The sequence below is a fragment of the Pogonomyrmex barbatus genome, unplaced genomic scaffold, assembly GCF_055798465.1.
Source record: "Pogonomyrmex barbatus isolate J1 unplaced genomic scaffold, ASM5579846v1 scaffold3, whole genome shotgun sequence".
Lineage (NCBI taxonomy): Eukaryota > Metazoa > Arthropoda > Insecta > Hymenoptera > Formicidae > Pogonomyrmex > Pogonomyrmex barbatus.
The window spans coordinates 3,144,646-3,166,411 of NW_028297127.1; the positions used below are offsets into that span (position 1 = coordinate 3,144,646).

Below are 21,766 nucleotides of genomic sequence, written 5' to 3' on the forward strand. Positions count from 1 at the left end.
GAGACAGAAGAATTTTCAAATATTAAATATACGAAGAAAGAAGTTATAAAAAGAAATAACTTTGACTTTATGAAATTACTCGAGTTTTCTTCTTCTGCACCGTTCTGTTTTACAGATACTGCAACTTTTTTCAGTCTCTAATGCTTGTAAGATGTATGATTGGATCATTTTTCATATAATCTCTTGATATGAAGTAATCGTTAAATATTATTCGAATTGCGTTAATGTAATCGGCGATATTGTTTCAGACGAACTGGAAGAGTGGAAGCTTGTGTTCTTCGGCACGGACACCGCCGTAGAAATAGACGACGAGCTCGATAAGGACAAACCGCTACCGCCAGTCGTTCATCAGGAAATTCACAACAATGCGCCTTCGGACGTCCGGCACAATGCCGTGGACACCGAGGGTGATCCGTGGACGGGTAGTCAGCAGATGGACCGAGTCTCTCATCCGGAGGCACAAAGACCGACCACGGAGAACCAGACGAGCGGTTGCGCCGCCTTCGAGGCCGGAGGCAGCGGGTGCCTAGGTGGGTGCCTCATACTACTCCTTCTAGCCTACCTGACCGGCATACCCGGCTGGCGGGAGTTAATCACCAGCTGGCCTGCCTCGACGAACAGTCGAAGCGAATTGAGCGCGGAGGCGGATCGGCTGCTAATCGCGGCAGCGAACGTCGTCCCGACGACGACGGCGACGTCGTGGATCAGCGACGTGACGACGCAACGCGTTCCGGCTGCGATACACCGCACGCCGGAGGCGTACAGGTGTTCATGATGACAGCAAGCCGCGTTTGGTCCCGCGACGATTCGCGCCTCGATCCTATGACTCCGGGTCAGCACTGGGATCGTCGACGCGAGTGGCCGCGCGGATTTCGACGATGTGTGCCTGACGCGTTCTTGTGATCCGTGAAATTCTAATGCACTTGTGATGCGTGAGGAGGTCACGCACGAGAAGTCGGAGAAGGGGAAAGGGAAGAACTTATGCCTCTCCCGGTGCTAAATGTCTCGAGGAGGAATCTAGAGACTGTCAATGTTTTGAATTATCATCTGTCCGTCTCTTTCTAAGAAAGAAATAAAGGGCATGTGTTGTGGACACGTCGATGAAGGATACGTCGAGTCTGATGACCTCGTAGCTTCGTTAGAGCGTTCCTCGTGCTCGGGGAAAGCAATTTTCTCACTCACACGCGCCGTTAGAATTGATTTTGGCCGAATTCGTTCATGTCGTGCGAAGAAGTGAGTCTCTCGTAATCGACACGGAACGTCCGGACGCTTGCGCCGTGACAACATTCTACTCGTGAGGGGCGTTGATGGTGGCCTCGACTGATCGAAGTTCGTCGGGATGAGAATGGACTGGGAAACTCGATGGTTACCAGGCAGAAAATATATAGTTTTGTTACTGAACTTTCGATTATCTTGCTTATTTCTGGAGAAGCACAACATGGAGCGTCTTTTCGAATTATTAAAGAAATTATATTTGTTTTTCATTACTGATTTTTTCGTATTTATAAAAATATATACGCTCTCTCTCCTCCTTCCCATAAGAAACTTTGGAACCATATATTTTACAACGGAAATTTGCGGGAAGCTTTATGCAATAATTTTACAAATTGTTGACATAAAATCTCGTGGGAAATTCAATATTGCAAATTTGCTCGACGGATACGAAGAAATGTGATCTTTTTGCAAGTTGCTGTTAGCGTTGTTTCTTATACGCTATCTTTCACAGCGAACTTCTCCCTAAAGTAATGCAAAGTAAATTTCCCGGATAGCGGAACAAGATGAAAAATAAATATACATTTTGCATTATAATTTTACATTTAAAACCAATAAAGGCTAAATAATGTTTTAAATTTAATATTATAACGCATAGAAATCGAAAGTTCAATTTTCCAATAACCTTTCTGCCTTCATAAAATTGCTGTAGTTATAGCCGTAACTCCACGGACTTGCTTGTAAATATATGCAAAGCGTATTTATTATACTTCGCGGAGTTACGTGCGATCTTAGGAGTTTCAAGAGTAATGGCACTATGATCCTGTGGCATCCTCTTCCACTGTTGAACAAAGCAGAAATGGGTAAACAACCAATATTTTGACGAATGCATTCTGCAATTCTGTTTGATTTCTACATAATAATTCGAAAACAAAGTCATACCGAACCTTATATCTCGCTATTTGGTATTAGTAAAAAGACGACTGAGTTTTATTTAATTTTATGTTATTTAATTGTAAAAAAGTCGTTTAAATCTGTGAATTGCAACACACTGCTACTTTTAACATTAAAAATGCGCCATCAAGAACTTACTTAGCTATATATTTTCTATATTTGTTTAATTTTATGATGATTAATGTATCGCATGACTTTATCAATTCAGTTCTATTTCAAACCAAGATCACTCAAATTTTCTCTCGAGTCATTGCTTTTCTTCCTTCAAACTGGAGAATCAGAATGAAAGAGAGATTTGGCCGCCCAAATGCGACGCAATATTTATCTTGGTACCCAATTCTGCTTAATATGTCAGTCGAGATCCACCATATATAGGAACGTCCTGTGTTCGCATGTGTAATTTTCCACGAGAACTTTTTGTACGAGACAAAAATATAGCAGGGAGCCAACTGCCATTAGCGAGACCCAACGCGACCCTATCTCTCCTGGAAAAATTGCCTCGCGTAACTTATAGTACGTCTGATGGAGCTGTAGTTTACTTCAGAGATTCGCTACGTCATCGATTTTGATCGACGCAGTGGCTCCAACGTGTTCCAGGAGAGAAGGGAGGGAACAGTTTTTCTCTTCTTCTTCTTTTCCCTATCTTTTCCTTATTTCCTCCCCTCCCCCCTCTCTCTCTCTCTCTCTCTCTCTCTCTCTCTCTCTCTCTCGCTCACTCGCTTGCATGAAAACATATCTTTCTTATTCTGTCTCTTTTTCCTCTCTTTTTTTTTGTCTCCTTGTCTATCGATCTGCCCCTTTTGTTTTCAACATTAACATCCTTCTGTCTGCCAACATTCTCTTATTCTATTCTGAAATCTTCCTCCACGCTTCATAAGCATTCTGCGTCCCTCCAAGAAGGTAGGATATTCGGTGAGCTATCAGCACTGCCGAAACTAGGAGCTATAGGGAGGTTCTCCGGCTGCCTATGTAAACAGTTGGAGTACATGAGACTGCGTGTGGATTTTGGATGCATGTTGAGCCTCAGGCTTTATTAAGATTAACGACGATGACCGTGTACTTAGAAATTTACTTTGGCAAATAATATTATTTCTTTTTATTAATAAAATAATTATTTCTTTGTTAATATATATACATCACATATGAACATAGTCTTTAATATAATGTAATAATTATATATAAAATATTGAAAATTTCGTAAGAAATTTAACAGTGCTCAATGAAAGAAGTTATTTTAGTTTGTTATATTGAAATATATGATAAATATATAATTATGTATGCATGCTATATATAAAAATTTTATTTTATTTCAATAGTTTGTTATAAGGAAAAGGATCGTCACGAGCCAAAAGTATCGCTCATACATTCAAAATTCGCATTTAGCCTCGAAAATACATTATATCAAATTTTCGACACGAAACTTGCTCAAAATGTTGTTAACTATGATAATTAAAAACCGAATGGTCCGCAGGCGTTCGTAAGTAATTAATTAACGCTTAGTCGATGCGATGGTGATAAAAATGCCGCGCCGTTAAACGATCCGATATTTTCTGAACAATTTTTAGATACCATCGTTTTGCTCGGAGTATCGATAAAAATCGGCGGACACGTTCTATTGCTAGCTTAGAGCTGATCGCGCGTGCTTTGTAAAAATTTCGATTGCGGGGATAAGCGGTAAATTCGACGAGAAAACCGAAGCTTGGCGGCGAGTTGACGGAGCGATTTTTCTTTATCGAGGTATGATCGTCAACGAGTTATCGAGTCGGAAGAAAGTTTTCACCATCGAGAATCCGCCACTGCGAAAATTCGTTTCTAGGATTTACGGTTTATATCAACGCGCAGAATCCAATCATGTTCCGTCGAAAGTTGTAGGCCACAAATCAGAAGTTAACTGCGAAATCTGCGCATGACAAGCCAGAAATCGAATTACAATCGATACGTTACTACTTCTGTCTTTGGATAATACATACCGATGATAAAGAAAATGTAAACAAATTTGAAAGTTTGTACGAAATCTTTTATTAAGAAATATTATTCATGAATTTTGTTATACTTCCTCAATCGAGAAATTACACAAAGATACATATTACAATTAAATCAAATCAATAATACAAGTAACATAAGTACATTTCATTTATTCGATAAATTATCGTTATCAGTTTTTTCAGCCATTTTTACTTAAAAAAAAACTAAAATAATAAACTTGATCAATATTTTATAAAAATTGCAAAAAGCTATTCGATTACAGTCGTTGCGCGATACAAAACTTTCATGGCAATCACAATACTCTAGAAATTGATTTATCATCGAAGGCTTGAACAATCATACGAAAAAGAGAATATTGAATAGTTGCAAAATTAAATTGACGTTACAGTCGCAATACTAAATGTCTCTTTCCAAGTGGTGTCCTGCGAATGAAACGTTTGTGATTTTTCGAGATGTACTGATACTCTAATGGATAGCTATCGAATGCAATCGCAAGGAAAAAAAATATATGCTCGTACGTATTAATCTCTGAATCCGATAGTATTATCTCGGTCAAGAGATACAAAAATCGGTCAAATGTTTCTGTATCAAATGCACTCAACTCCGAAATTAATACTCAAACAGATTTATATGGTATTAATATACTGAATAGAAGATAAAAGTAACATTTTATTATTTCACTTATATATAATCAAGCTAAAAATTATTATATTGTGATTTTATGACAGAGTATTTAATAAAAGTGAAATTCATTATGTTAAAAAATGTAGAAATACATAAATATCTTTGATTTTTAATTACATACGCAAAATTATTACATTTTTTATTTTAGAAGAATGAATGCCATTTTTTTATCTTGTTTTATAATATTTATGGTTTAAAAATATTATATGACTTTTCATGCTTCCTATATTTAGAAGATATACTTCAAGATGCATCAGATACAAGATGCATCTTCTATTAAAATATTTAGTCTACTTCTTTGCTTGATTTCGGTGTTTTAATTAAACATTATTTGCATAGAGGAAAAGTAAGGTGAAAAAGATCGTACATTATTAAAAAAAAAGTCGCGACTTCAAAATCGCGAATGAGATTAGAAAGAATATCGGATTGAGTGCTTTGAAATCAGATTACATTAGCAACTAAATTTTCGTTCTTCATAAAATGGAACGTATCAAGCGAGTTCTGGTACAGTATTTCTCGATGCGGATGGATAGGAGATATTTAATATTCCAGTTCCGTCGATATTGAGAGAAAGCCACGAATAGAATCAATTTTTTTTTTTTACTTTTTTTATAACCGTTATACAATGTCCATTTTTTATATGGATGAATAAGATTTTTATTATCGATTGACGTAAAGAAAATTCAAATTTTATAGTGGGAGAATAAAAAAATCGTGTTTATTGTTAATGCAATTTCTGGGGATCACGTTTTATTATCTTATACTTTCGCTTCCTTGTGTGTTTGCGAGTGCAAGAGAAAATTCAAAATTTGCATGAAATCGGAAATATTCATATTTTATTTTTCTGTACTATTTTCTATAGTGATTATTTTATACTTCTTTGTAGATGACATTTAAACTTTGATAGCGCAGAATAAAATTGAAATTTAGTTTTATATGATAGATCAATTTTTCTATGCAATCAATACAGTTCTTTTCATCTCCAAAAGTATTGACTTGCGTCTCTTTTTTAAAACGATCGATCGTACGACAAACTAATTTTATCAGGTCTTCAGCTTTCGTGAAGATTCGCTTTAATCAAAGATTCGTTTCTCGCGATGTAAAACGGAAGAAAAACGTCATATCGCGAGATATATTGAAAGGAAGAGAGCAATTCTGATGTCGTTTGAAGCAGCGGAAGGCAGACTGAAGCGAAATAGAAATTCAAAGGCGAGTTGATTTACAGACGAAGATTCCCTGAATTTCATTTCTGATCAAAAGGGTAGCTCGGTCAGCATTTTGAAAGTCCCGCTTAAGAGCGAATAATTTTAATGACCCGCGCATCAGCAAAATCTAATGAAAGAAATATCTACATGATAATTTGTATCGTACTCGCGAATTAATTGCAAAATATTATTAAATAGAAATCATAATATTAATTGACATTAACATTGAAAATATTCTCATAAGCGACAAAATTTAATTTTTCTCTCGCAGCCTTAAACGACAAGTAAATTCTTTTAATCCTGCATCAAATTATATTTTTTTCATTAACTTTGAAATTAATTTTTTCATGAATGTAAAATGATAAATCTTTTTATATAAAAAAACATAATTATATATATATATATCGTACATATTCTATATATATATATATACAGAATATGTACGATTTGAGTTAAATATTATTCAATATGTAGACAAAAAATTGGATATGTATTGATTTTTTCCACATAATATTTGAAAATTATTTATTTATATTTATAATAAGAAAACTGATAACAGATAAAATTTCTCGATCGAGGATTTTTGCTTTTTTAAACCACGCATATAAATACGTATATGATTGTAATCCGATTTTAAAAAGTACTTTTTGTAAATCAGTATACATTATTCTATATGTTCATTACATCTCCGCTTGCTTTGCCTGCACTATCTTTTATTTTAAATCTCTATCTCAAAAATGTAACTTGTAACTTGTAACATCTTCTTCTTACAAGCTTTCTTTGTATTGTCTCCATTCCTATTTTTTGTTTGTTATGATTAATATGGTGAAGATATAAATTGTGATAAGTGATGAACAAACTTCCTCTGTTCTTCCCTACTCCCTTGCATTATATATTTCCTTTAATTGTTTATATTGTTTCCTATCTGAATAATCTTTTCTTTCGAATATGATAATTAATTTTTGAAATTCAGTCATTGAAAATTTGTACAGATATTTTCTTTTGTTTATGTATGTTAATATGGAAAGAGACAATTTCACATTTTTGTTCATTTGGTATATACTTAATAAGTATAAAATTTTCATACAGGAATGATGATGAAGTTGATTTTTCAAAAATTTAGAACAAAACAAATATTTAATATTTATCATGTGATATACTTCTATTATTCTATTTTATTATTTCAAGAAAGAATGATTCCTCTATATATATAAGCTTAAGAATCTATTCATGATCCCTTCGTTGGCCATGATATAATATATATTTTTAAAGAATAGGCAGTGTTAAGAAAACGAGTGTGAATACACATTGAATAATGAGAGAATTTTGATTCTATTTCGATACCATTGTTTGTATCGATAACACGTATAGCTGGTTAATAGCTTAGTTTATTACTCATTGTGATTTTATTATTACATTTCATATCAATGTAAACGGATGATGCGCGTATTAGTTGCTGATGCCGTAATTATTATCGTCTTTAAATACATGTCAACCTGTTCATGCACATATCATTTCAATCAAATCACAAATAGGTGCTGTTCTCTGAAATTATTGTATTATTACGCTTACATATTTTACTTCTCTTGTTAATATATATTTTGAGATTTAATAATTCATGTTCTGTTGAACACATTTTACAGGATGGTCTATGAAAAAATCTTTAATTTTGAATAATGAAAATTTCTCGGATTTCTTGTGAATTATGATTTTATTGAAGGTATTGATTCAAAATTACTATTCAAACCAAATAAATGAAGAAATATATATATTCTATAATTGTAATTAAATAAAATGGCATAAATAATAAATATATAAGTTAATGCATTAAAAAATAAAAAAAGTTATCTTTTTATATATTATTTCATTTTATCATATTTATTTTTTTTCTCTATGGACTATCTTGTATTTCTATAAATTATCTTAAAGAAATCATTAATAAGAGAAGCACTATTATCGAAAAGAGTCTTTAACATTTAACAATTTTTTAATTAACATTTAATTAACAATTTAAGATGTAAATTAATTTGCATGCAAATGCAATTGATATTTATACGTAATTTAAACGTACTTAGATAAATAATCTTCGTTTCCGGAGTGAGAGATAAATGAAAATTCTTTTGGATTGGTTAATTAGCTTTTTAATTTTGTAGTATAAATTGTTTGAAATATTTGTTCTTTTTGGAATAATGTCATAATTAATTCTCTTCACAAACGGTAACGCAAGATTTATAAAGTATTCATTTGAAGTTTTCAATACTTTAATTGTACTTATATGTTCGGATAAATCAAAGTTGTCTATAATTAAAAAAAAATATGCTTCCATATTGCACGGATACATTTCTCTGTGCATCTAGATGATATCATTTATTCTGTTTCTGTTTGGAACTAAGCGAGTTTATAATTTATTCATTTTGCATAATTATTCATTCTTCACTCATGAAATTATCGCCACTTTTCTTCATTTCTTATATCAAGTTGTTTAAATGTGTAGATATTCATAATACTGATTATCAGAAAATGATAATTTGAAATTATAAATGCTCGAAAATAAAAATTCAATAGCATAATAACAATACAGATAAAATGAAAAAAATTAGAATACGAATCGAAATTGCGGATTAAAAAAATAAACATGGTAAATTCTCTGGACACAAGAAATCATTTAGAAAAAAAACAATCCGTTATAAATCGAGATGTTAAAAAACAAATGTTTGATAAGCGGTGATTATAGTTCAAACTTAATTTCAAAGATTAATTTTAAAGGATCGTGTGTATGTTGGCTGCTTATCATACATTTTAGGACTTATTTCTTTTAAACTCATATTCTTATTACATGTTTAATGCTAAATTTGGATTTCACCTCGTATTAAAATTGGATACGACCTTTGTGTTATGGAAATAACACTAGTTGTCAGATTTAACTTTAAATACAAATAGAGAGGGATGAGAATATGAGTTCAATATTGACTCTTCGAGGATCTCGTCGAGCTTCGTGGTTTTTCGCGAGGAAGAAAAATTGTGGGACATTGCATGATTTTCTCTTGCCATTTACGCTGTGACTGAGAAAAGATATATTAATTACGGTTCTTTAATTAATGTTTGAACCTGATTTCGAGAAGTGACAACTATCAGGGAGACTTAGATTGGCGTAATGAAGTTATTCTATAGGAACAGAATGATAAAAATGGGAACTTTCTGAGCGAAGGGATCGGTGACTTTTCACGAATTTTATGATGAAGCTTCTTTGCTCTGCAGAATCTCGTTGTCATTCAAAAAGTAAAGTTGTACCAAGAGTCAGCGAGCTCGTTTTAGATCGCGAGAGAAAAATAGAAGGAGAGAGAGAGAGATAATTTTATTACATACTTTAGAATGAGATCCCCTAAGAGAGCAAAAAAGAAATACAAATATCGAGAAGGTGCAAGAAAGAGACTAAAAGTATAAGTGACTTTGTGCGTATGTGTATTTGCGTATGAAAGAGAAAGAATGAGATGCAGTAAATGAGAATGCGAGAGAAAAAAAAATGAAGTTACGAAAAACGAAAGTACAGACCGATTATCTATATGTATAGCGAATTTCAGTTCTAAGAATAAGAGTCAATTATATTAATCAGTGGAGGGGTGTTGGTTTCCAAGAAAACAAGAAACATTGATATAAACTACAAGTGAATACTACAAGTAGTACAAGAAACTTTGGATGTATTTTGATTCGTTCAGGTGTGACGTATCTTCCGAAATGTACAATACCAGCAGTATCGCTTCGGGACAATCGGACTTCCGGTAACGAGAACTGAATTTTTGCTGCAATAATTTTATTTTGAAACTTCAATGAAATTTATTTCGCGCGAGTAATGATTAGCACTCATTGCAAATTTATTCTAGCGTTTAACAGATCGATATTTATAAAGAATAGAAAGACTGACAAAGAAACTATATATATATATATATATATATATATATATATATATATATATATCTCCTATTATTTACATATCTTTGTCATAATAATTTTGATTTAATATATGTCTTTAAATTTACAATGTATCAGTTTTTTTAAAGGGATAATATGAAAGTTATTTTTGTCTTTCTGTATCTTCGTTTTTTATATCTACATTCCGCGAATTTCGCATTTGAACGCGCATTTTGTACTTAATTTAATTTATCTCGTCGAACGGCGATGCCATTCGAGCTTGAAATTCACATTGGGAGAAATTCGATTTTTCAAAATTAAATTTGGTCAAATTATCCAGATGAGCAATTAGGGGCGAGTCGATGTTAACATTCGATACTGTGTACCACCGATCACACGTGGTTCAATCGCGACAATAATTCACATCATGACACAGCGTGCGTCTCTCACAAAATCGTTATGTGAACATCGACTCGAAAATGACTAAATTGAATTCGCATGATTGGAAAAATCTGGAGAACTTTTGACTGGAGAACTAGCGCGAATATTTGCATATTTCGCTTTTCGAATTAGATTTTACATCAAGTATTATTACGTTCGTCGCGAATCTATCTTTCAGAGAAACGATCACAATTCTATATCCTTTATAATCTCGTTGTTCTTTCTTATAGTCTCGTAACATTTTTATAAAATTTATTTTTATCTTGAAACGAAAATAGAATAATAATTTCTCTCATAAATCTTAATCCGAAATATCAAAGCGCATTTTTCAGCTGCACTCTCTTGTACAAATATAAATGCTCTTATGATGTTATGTACTTAACGCAAGCAGATTAATTCTTAAGTGAAAATGATTTATTTAAATACATAAATAAATTGCAAGTAGCGAAACGATATATTTTTTCCAAAAAATTTTATCTTACGACTTATCCAAAGTTTTATAGGGATGAAGGAAAAGGGAGAATATCATATTTCTTCAATATACAATACATGGAGCTTTAATATTTAAACATAAAAAGTTACTATTCAATGCATAGTGTATAATACTTATCATTTTAGATATATATTTGAAAAATATAATAAAAATAGTTATTCAAATTATTCTACTCGCAAGTTTGAGTTTTGTAAATTAAATTTATATATAAAGTCGTATATATACAGTCGTGCCAGATGTCCGATACCGTCCCGTCGTGATTGTCTGCCATATTGTTAATGTATCTATTGTAAATGTTTGTATGTATTGTAAAATGTATCTTGCTTGGAGAGGCGACATATCTTAAGTTATAAAGTTTCTAAGAAAGAGGAGAAGAAGAGCGTGAGATGCGATTTTGCATCCAGCGCCCACGTTCACGTTCGCGCGTTCGTCCCTTCCGTTCGTTTCCTCAGTTGGCTTTATTCCTCTCTTTGCTACGATTCGCCATTGAAAGATATCGTGGATTCTGTCGGGTTCGATCGCTTCCCGACAACGAAATCTGCGAGGAAAGGACGCGGAAGGAGCCGCGACCCGTGCGGGGCGCGAATGTCTGCTACACACATTTATGTACACATATACATAATATATTGTATAAGCAATGACAGAACTACTACGAGTCATTATATGCGACATTGGAATTTGTATATCATGAACGAATTAAAAGAGGAGAATCTCCTGAATAATTATTTGGATATTAATTCGCAAAAGTTCCGACGACCTCGTAGGACAAGTTAGCCGGATCAAAGAGTCGATCGTATTTGAATCTGAAACTTATATTTATTAACAAATATGAAAATTGATAATAATAATAATTTTAAGGTCTAATCACGAGAGGATGAATCTACTAAATGCATTTATAATATCTAATTGACAATTTATTTATGGTCAATTCAACTATTTATATGAATGTGACTCGACTCCTTTGTCCTTCTTTTTTACTTAAAATATGATTCATCCTCCAATCCTATCCGTTCGCTATTAGTTGACTAATCCGCAATTCGCAAGCCAATTAACGTTTTAACACTACTCGATGCTCTAATCTCATTTACGCGAGGAGGCAGGTATGTGCCAATTAAAGCATGCTTCGATTCATAAATAAAGCTATGTATTAATTAGTTAGAAGTTCTACGTGCGAGCTGCATGAAATTTCCATAATTTCTCTGTAACGATTCAAAAATGAAATTTTTAATTTTTATCTGATAATTTCTGCAAATATATAATTTAAAAATATAAATATTTACGTGAGTTCTGAGAACATTAAGAATAAAAGTTGAAATAAATTATGAATTATTTGAATCAACATTTTATTTTTTTTTAATATTAAAATTGTGGTTTTGTGCAATTTATCTCACAATTTGTATGTTATTGATTGATTTTAACTTTAATTTCAATATTACAATGTCATGCTGTAGCTCATAATATCAAAAATTATTGCAAATTATTTTAGGGATAACTGCTTTATATTATTTTATTTTATGTACTTTTTACTTTTATTTTTTTACCTCTATATTTAATATATTTAAGCAGAATTAATATAGTTAGCCATTTATATATTATATATTTATATATTATAGACATAAAAACTTTTTATACTGTATATTATTAATATTTCTTTGATGAATTTTTTTTAAAGATATGGCAAATTTAGAAACTTAATAAATATTTTAATCGAGGCTGATATTAAATAACGCAGTAAATTGCGTTTATAAAAGGCAAACTACTCAAAGTTATTGGAAAATGTTGATTATAAAGATATTTAATTCTCATTGAAGCCAAACAAAATAAACATTGATTAATTCCTAGATATATTCAGATAAATACTTGGTTTCTTCAAGATAACAATGCGTGACAAATGAATTCCTCAGAATGTGCATTAACCTTAATCATTCTTTTAAAGTGCATGAATATAATGCTTCAGTCCATAATTGACCTGTTTTTTCAGAAAATAAGAAAGAAAATATCAAGATAAAAGATAAAAGAAAAGAACTTAAAAAAAGCTAATGCTAATATAAAATTTAATTTAGCTTTGATACATGTAAAAGTGCTATCATTTTTCGCATTCATAAATAATTCAATAAACTTTTATTTAGTAAAATGAAAATATTACTATATACTTATGTTTATTTAGTTCATGTCCAAAAATTTTATTTAATTAGATTATAAATATTTTACAAATAAAGATAAAACAATACACGCACATAATAAATTGCGCATAATATGTCGTATAATTAATAATTAATAATTAATAATTAATAATTATACATGAAATGTTACATTTCGAAGGATAAATGTAATAATAATGTTGGGACATAGGATAATTATGTTTGATTTTAAACGCACGTTAAACATTACACTTCTGATTTATTTCATTTGGATATTCTCGAGATAGACAGCTTTCAGAACAACACGACATTTCATTTGAAATGTCGCTATTGCTTATGTAGTACTGCTGTATGCATTGGTACAACATATTTGAATTGCACTTACTAACAACTTCAATGCATCTTCTAATTTACTCTCAGCATTCAAAGTTTACATCACATAGCAGAAATAGAAAGACTTTATCCTTTCTTTTCCTTTAAAATTGATAATATAAAATTAATTTACAGTCACAAAGATTTCTTTTTCCCGTTTGTTCAACCGTATTTATATATATATCGGAAAAATATATAAAAATATTAAATCTCATTCATTTCTAAATTTTAACGGAAATTTCACAAAGATTATTTCTTGATTATTCAAGTCTTATGATTCTTATCGAAATTTTATTTTCTGAAAATGCGATTCTATCTTACAGTTAAATTAATGATGCTTTCTAAACTCTTCTTATTGAACCATCTATTTATTTTATCTTGATCGAAACGGATGTGGAGAACTTTAGAAGACGACACCTTAGGATCGTGTGAGCTTGTGACACAGCTGGTTCTGGTACAATTATCCGTTATCGCGACCCGTTATCCTACTAGGACAGGGACGATTAATCCACCGTGCAACAGTAACTCTTAGGGATTTGATGATTAACCAGTGCGAACATTTCCCAGCCAGACAATCCTGATTTCCAATACATCAAGAACTCACCAGCCAATCTGATTGAGCCATTTAAGTTATAGAGATTAAGTTATAGAGATCTAGTCATTTCAATATTCCCGCTTACTTACACATGAATAATAATTTTAATCCATAATTTCATTAAAATCGCAAATAAGAAGCTAGTGTGGAGTCGCCGTTTTCATAAGCTTCAATTTTTCCAGCGAAATAGAATTATATTCTTTGATATTAATTTAATAAAAATTTGAAGCTATTAAACGATTTTTATCTCAACTGCAATTTTTATTAACTATTGTTATTAATTTAAATTTAGGACTATGTATATTCTTCTTGTTTTTTTTCTAATTTTATCGCTTAAATCACAAAAAAATAATATGCTGATACGTTAATGAAATGTTTCCTATTTCACTTCCCAAAATTCCTGATTTTCAAATATCCTCTAGAAGCTGTAATCTAAATAGACAATGTGAAAACAAGAAAAATTTTCTTGGCGAATAGTCACACATATAGCAATCGAACTGTTTGTGAGATATGAACCGTTTTATCACACATACGTCGCCTTTTATCCCTTTATCCTGTAGCAGGTTCAGAAAACGCATTTAGGTACTTGGACTCTCCGTGGGGACGAGTGCAAGACCGGACGCGGACTTTTTCAGATCAGCCACCAACTACCACCAATCATCACCAACCACATCCATACATCCACAACCGTACACAAAATAAAAAAAAAACAGCCCTATCCCTGATCGCTTCACCAGCACGGTGAGTCTTACTTCTTCTTCTTTCTATATAATATTCCTATTTTAATCCTCTATATTTACTAATTTTGAAAGTACTTGGATGCCTGGGAAGAAAAAGTTCAAATTGCATTATTTTTCAAATTGCATTATCTCTCGCGTTTGTGTCTTGCATTTTCCAAAAAAGATTTATATATTTAATTCATTTTTTTACATTTATAATTCCTTTTCTTAACAAATCTTTAATCCTAAAAGTCTTTAATAAATTATCACCATTAATAATTAAAAACTCGAGAAGTAAGTTAAAATTTAATAAGTGGTTATTGAAATTTTTAATGAGTTTTTACTTTACAAAAGTTTAATTTAAGAGTTAATAAAAAAGCTATTTGATGATAAAAATACTAATTGAATCTGTAGTGATTACTCTATTTTTTTCTTAGAATATTATGTATTTGTGTACAGTCATATTTCATATTTTCTGTTATATGAATAACCAATATGATTCATAAGCATCATAATATCATATCAAGATATTTAACATCGTAGATGAATTTAATTAAAATCTTTTTCTTGTTATTGTTGACAACTAATTATCGCCGAGTTAAGAGAAAAGTTATCTAATTCGAAATTTACCGCAAGGTTTCCGAGAAATAAACGTATTCCCTTAGGCTTCATGTACTTTGACGGACCTAGAGAGGTAGTCTCTATTTTCTTATTTCTCTACTAATGGCTTTTGTGTACACGCCTCTCCTTTGCTTGCATTTCTTATATATATTCTAGGAATTCTCACATTTATTAATTTGCTACTGATATCAGTTTCTGTAATTAGTGTCGCATTGATCAAACGATAGAAATTTATATAATGACTAGTCTATAAATGTCAACATAATGGCTAATATCTTGTCGCAAATATGATAATTGATGATAATTGTGTGAAGATACATTTCATTTTTCTTATAAATATAAAGTATAATTGTGAAGTATAATTATATTGTCAGTCAAAGAGAAATTATAAATATTTATCAACTATTTATATATTACAAAAAACATAAATTTAACGAAAGAAACAATATTTCACTTACTGTTCTCTTTTTTCATACATTTAATATTGTTACAAACTGTGACAAAATTGTATTAAGAAAATACGTAAGTTTTAATATAAATACAGCAATAAGAGTAATGCCTAATAAATCACAATTACTTTCCATTTTGTATTTTACTTTGTATAGATTAGTAAATATTAAAGATTAAAGAGTAAAATAATTTCTTTCATAGCGAGATCATGTACATAATGCATGAGCGAAAATTAAAGTAATGTAATTTATTTGTAGATAAAAAATAAATTTTATGAACTTCTGCAAATCAGTACATTAAGTGTAAATGCAAATGTAAAAAAGAGCATTTATGTATGTGCTTTGTTTATTATTACATTTGTATATCGCATTTCGTATGCCACTTATTTATTTATAAGTAATTTGTAAATGGAGTCTAGTCCGATACGCATATGCTTTTGCATGCTTTGCAAATTCCGAAAGTTATAATATTACAGGCTTCGCCATTTTGCATTTATTTATTTTATAGATTATGTTTTTATATTTCAGTATGTACAATTGGACTAATGTTATTTTTCAATAGTTTATATATTTTTTAAATAATAATTGTGATATATATATTTTAGGCTTGGGCGAACTGATCATTCAAAATAAGTTGCATCGATGAATATATCTTTGATTATTTAATTCTAGAAAAAATCCGAATACTAATAATTGAAACATTCTTATATAATTAATTAAATATTTTATGTGCACACATAAAAAAATTATATGTAATCATTATACATCTACTTTACTTATAAATTTATACATAGTTATACAATAAATTTTTATAAAACATAATTTTTTTACATTGTGTAAATTTATATTAAGATTGAACTTATTTAATAAATTTCAAAAATTAAGGAAAATATATATATATATATATATATATATATACATATATAAACTTTAAACTTTAATAAATTTTTAAAATTTCATTTAATTAACATTCGCCAAAGCCTAAACCATATGTTAAATAAATAATTTATAATTACGAGATCTTTTACTTGATGTAATATTATAGATATTTAACTTTAACGTTAAGTTTACAATGATATATTATAGGTACACTAATTAATAATTATGTGATTGATTACATGTTTCAACTGACTGAATGGCGTTACAGATTGTTTAAGTAATATTATTTTAAATACATTAAATTATTATTATTATTACATTGGTCAACTTAATAGAAAAATCTTTTCTCTTTCTCATAAGAATAGTTTTACGATGCCGAAATATTGAATTTTTTTCTCTGCAACACCATTCATATTCGTCACATTAATATTCAATCAACTGCAAGAACACGTCAATGACAATACCAGCAACAACACAAGTTTACACTACAATCCCGATTAGGTGAAAACGAAGAACATCAATGGTGTATCTGATTTTTCAGTGTGCAAACGGGATTGGTACCACAACAATGGCAGCTGCTTACGACAATGTCCATCCGGAACTTACGCGGTCCGGAATGATGACGATTCTGGTGCATTCTGCACCGCATGCCATTACTCGTGCCTGTCTTGCAAAGGACCCAGCGACGCAGACTGTATCACTTGCCGTGCGGATTCGATATTCATGTGGAACAATGGAAGGACAGTCTGCGTACTGAGCAGTCTTTCCTGGAGAATGCAATCTACAATGTGGTTTTATAGGATGACTGTGGTGTTCTTAATCAATTTGGCCGTGATTATCGCCGTTGTCATTTATATTTTGTTCATTTGGTATATCCGCAAATCCAAATCCGTCCACAGATACAGCAAAGTATCCTATTCTGGTAATGGTGAGGTTCATGCGGATACAGAACAATTGCGAAACACTTGTGTTTCTGATAGCGAATAAGTTTATCATAATTCAGATGATAAAAGATATCTTTGAAAGAAATACTATGATATTTCGAAGAGCATTTTGAAATACTTCAGTGATATTTCGAAATTAAAATGTTTAAAAATGTTTTTGTATCCTATATTAGGATATACGATATATATATATATAAGACATAATATTTTGGAAATATTTTGGAAAATATTTTCAAAATAATTTTATTACAAGGAGAATAAGAAAGAAAATATTGAAAATATTTTAATAATAGTTCAAGTGATAATATATCGCGAGAGAACTACTCTAAAATGATTGTTTGAATAATCTCTTCATAAAGTTAGATAAATATTTAGAAGTAATTTAATAGCGAATAAAATATTTTTAAAAATAGTTTTAAAAATATTCTCTGAAATAGAAATGTTATAGGAATATCCTGTTGTATGAAAAGGCAGTCTAGTAATTTCGTAAGACGTAAAATGAAATATAAAAGTTTCGATGCAGGTACAGTAAGACCAACACAATATAAAAATATTATCACATATAATAATTGTAAAAATAATTATAATTATTGTATGTAATAATATTTTTTGTTATATATGTAATAAATATAATCATCTTAATGCTTTACAGACGGATCAAAAATGACGGATTAGAATGTAGAAATAAAAAAAAATTTTTTATAAAAAAATTATATTTTTATTTCAATAAATGTTCTATTATTTTATTTTCTGTACAAATTTAATATTATTTTATTAAGTCTAAAAGCGATACTGTACTTTTGTGAGAATAGGAATGTTGCTTTGTAGAAACGGTCTGTAAGATGTCCGGAATGTAAAGCATTAATGGTGCCGATAGTTTCCTTTGAGATGAAACAATTGCTTCGTTGCAATGCCAGTATTGTAGCAATAGTTTGTGACGATAGATTGTTCATCGATTGTCAATGAACTAACGCGTAATATCTCTTGAAAAATATAATTTTACGCGATCCAATCAGTTTTATATACCTGTGCGGATATTGTTATGAAAGTAAGAGTGAGAATAACAAGCGTTAGTTTGAGTCGTAGTTACGATCGCGAATAAATTTATACACATTCAATTAATTGCGAACATATTACAGATAATTTATGTATCGGATGATAAATATATTCTGGTACATGTATAAAGAAATTTCAATATGTTTAATAAATATAACTTAAATTTAATTTCAGTGATTTATCAACTAATAACAAACATTTGATATAATTATTTGATATAATTATTTTTTAATAATATCATTTTTTATTTTTATCATTAGCTTGAGGCATGTTTTAAAATTTTGATCTGTATATTATATGTTTCATGCGCTTCAAAGTGATACATGAAATTTCTTCATGTACTAAAATATACTTGCCATTTCCTATCTATTAAATCTAAACCAGTTTAATACATATCTCGAGTTAGATTAATGTGAAAAATATTTTGAAATAGGTTGAAAGCGTGTACATTAAAAAAATAAATAATAGATTAGAAAAGAACGTACAACATTTCGAGATATTTACAGAGAGTAATATTTCATTTATTATGTATCTCGATATTCATGTTGTTAAACTTCTACATTGGTGAATAATGCGACGCGATCTCATTAATGTAATTATCACGCCGTATTATATATGCATAACGCGTGTTGTATACTAATTCGGTGTGATTAAAGATCGACAAGATTTATTGCAATTAGAAGACGAAAGTAAGGTAATAAATCTTGTTATTTAAACAAAATTAACGCGTATTTTTATAAGAGCAGTTTACCTCAGTAATGTGATATCACATATTAATGTGAATTATCATAAATCTCACGGCGTGCGCGCGCGCGCGCGCGCGCAGCGCGCCTACTGCAATTACCCATAATTGTTACCAATAATCATTAGATCATGATGTACATTGTTCTTGTTAACATTGTAAACTTAATAAAATAATGAAAGATAATAAGATAACGAAAGTATCGGTATATTGCTTTCATTATTCATTATTCATTATTCATCCCGCAAAGAATTATTAAATTCTTCATAAAAAAGTAATGAAAAAAATATTAAATCGCAGAAATTTATAAATTCATTTTTGTCAAGTTTATCTTCCTTTTTTAAGTTTGCATTTAAAAAGAAGTAATTACTTTCAATTTTGTGATATTTATATGCTAAAACATTTTCCATTTAAAATTTTTATTTTGACCCAGTTATTTTTATTCTAATTTACAGTTTAACGCCGAGGACTGTCGATGAGCAACGAAGCCAGTATTCAATGCCAAAATATAGAAATTAGTGGTGATGGGATCTGATAAATGTAATCGTAATGACAAATATTGGAAAATATACGTAAAAATAAACAATCAGAAAACAAATAAAGTAATTTAATTTTTCTCGGGATTTAATTATAACATTACACTGAAACGATAAATATACGCGCTATATGCATTGCGGAGCAAAGGCAAAATTATCATTGCAGACTGAATTGGGTAAGTAATTAATCCGCAATACTATTAAAAATTGCTAGTAATGAGCGGGTCCTTGTGATCAGCGATTGATTGCTTATCCTAATCAATGAATCTATCTGACACAATTGACAGTCGGGCTTGTCAAGTTGCACAAATGAAACAGTTTACTAATTGTTGCCAATTAATATTTCCCAGTTTGAACTTGTGTCCTTACTGAATTGTCAGATACAGATTCATTAGCAAGGTAAGTACATATATATATATAAGAGAGAATATAACATCGGCGTAAAATTAGAATTAGAACAAAGCGAAAGAGAGAAAGGATTATTAAAGAATCCTCATTTATTTTCACGCTGTGTTTATGTAGAATGTATTATGCAAATATCGTGGTGTGACGTATCGAAATTTGGGATTTCATATTTTATGTAAAACTGTAGGTCTACCAAATATATGAATATTTGAATTGAGTGCGTCGGCAATCATTCATAAAGACCAGATGAAAGCACCACGATGACGTATTTTCTGAAAAAAAAAGGATTTGCGCGTATTTATTGCCCGCGAAAAGCTGTTCTCATCAATATTCAATTGCGCAACAAATATCGGGTTTCGTTACTGGGTTTGTTATTGTAGCTTGTCAAACGTACGTGGTTTTAATACGAAGTATACAAGTTAATGTTACGAATAAAGGATACGCACCTCGCGCATAAATTGCACAATGCGCACTTTATAACGCACTCAATTATGAATTCAAATGCGCATAATTCACCAAATGAAACACAATGCACATGCATGTTCGAAAGAAAAATGATTCATTCAATCTCTATATTGCATATTCCTGTAATCAAACTTGAAAACAAAATTTAATTAAAAAATGTTTCTTTGATATTTCTTTTCGTTCTTTAAAATTGTTATGATCAGTCATAAAAATTTAAATATTATTTTGAATCGTTAATTTTTCACAAATCATTAGATTAAGTTTTAAGCATATCTTTGACAAAAGACGATTCTAAATAAATAAATAACAAATAATTTATCATTAAATTGATATAGTAACGAAATATCGCAAACTGCATTATTCCCATTTTAGAAAAACATTGTAACCACATACTGTTAAATGTTAACGCCTTTTCGGACGATTTTTTTATACGAAAAATTACAAACAACTATTCGCATAAATCGTTTAGCGCTACGATAACTAATTAAAACTCATTGAGCGCGAGTGTCGCAAAAATGGAATTGGTGATATTTTTGCGGTTCTGCATCGGTCACCAGCATACTCGTTATAATTCATAAATCATAATTCCACGTATGCTTAAACGACGCATTTACACCGACATCGCAGCCGCTGCTCTTGCGGATAATAAAATTCTTCGCTACGCTACCTTCCCTCCGTAAAGCAAAGTATGCAAAGAGCAAACTGCTGTTGCGTCTAGACGAACAGCGCTATTCTTATAGGTATGAGACGAGAGCATAAAACGACCGAGTTTATATGACGTGACATCAAAATTCACATTATCGTGAAAGCGCGAATATCCAACATCCGCAACATCTTTTCACGATGAGTTGTTTGCGCGTCGCGGTGCATTCTTAACATTATAAAGACACGTGATCGTGTCGATGAACATTGTCGTCACGGAAAGCCTAGAACAATTGATACAACAATTCTTATTCAT

At 30.7% G+C, this 21,766-nt stretch overlaps 1 protein-coding gene across 8 annotated transcripts in view; it reads left to right on the forward strand.

Annotated features, from left to right (window-relative positions):
* LOC105430658 (furin-like protease 1) overlaps positions 1-20,018 on the forward strand; it is a 213,423-nt gene extending 193,405 nt beyond the window's left edge. For 7 of the 8 annotated variants that reach the window (XM_089080239.1, XM_089080240.1, XM_089080242.1 and 4 more), the window contains 2 exons: positions 249-530; positions 17,202-19,601. In XM_089080239.1, the coding sequence (XP_088936365.1) occupies positions 249-530; positions 17,202-17,647 (728 nt within the window). In that variant the 3' untranslated portion in view covers positions 17,648-19,601. Of the gene's footprint in view, positions 1-248; positions 531-17,201; positions 19,602-19,857 lie in introns of those variants that run through there. The other variant, XM_089080245.1, reaches the window with a different exon arrangement.
* Positions 20,019-21,766: the final 1,748 nt, after the last annotated feature.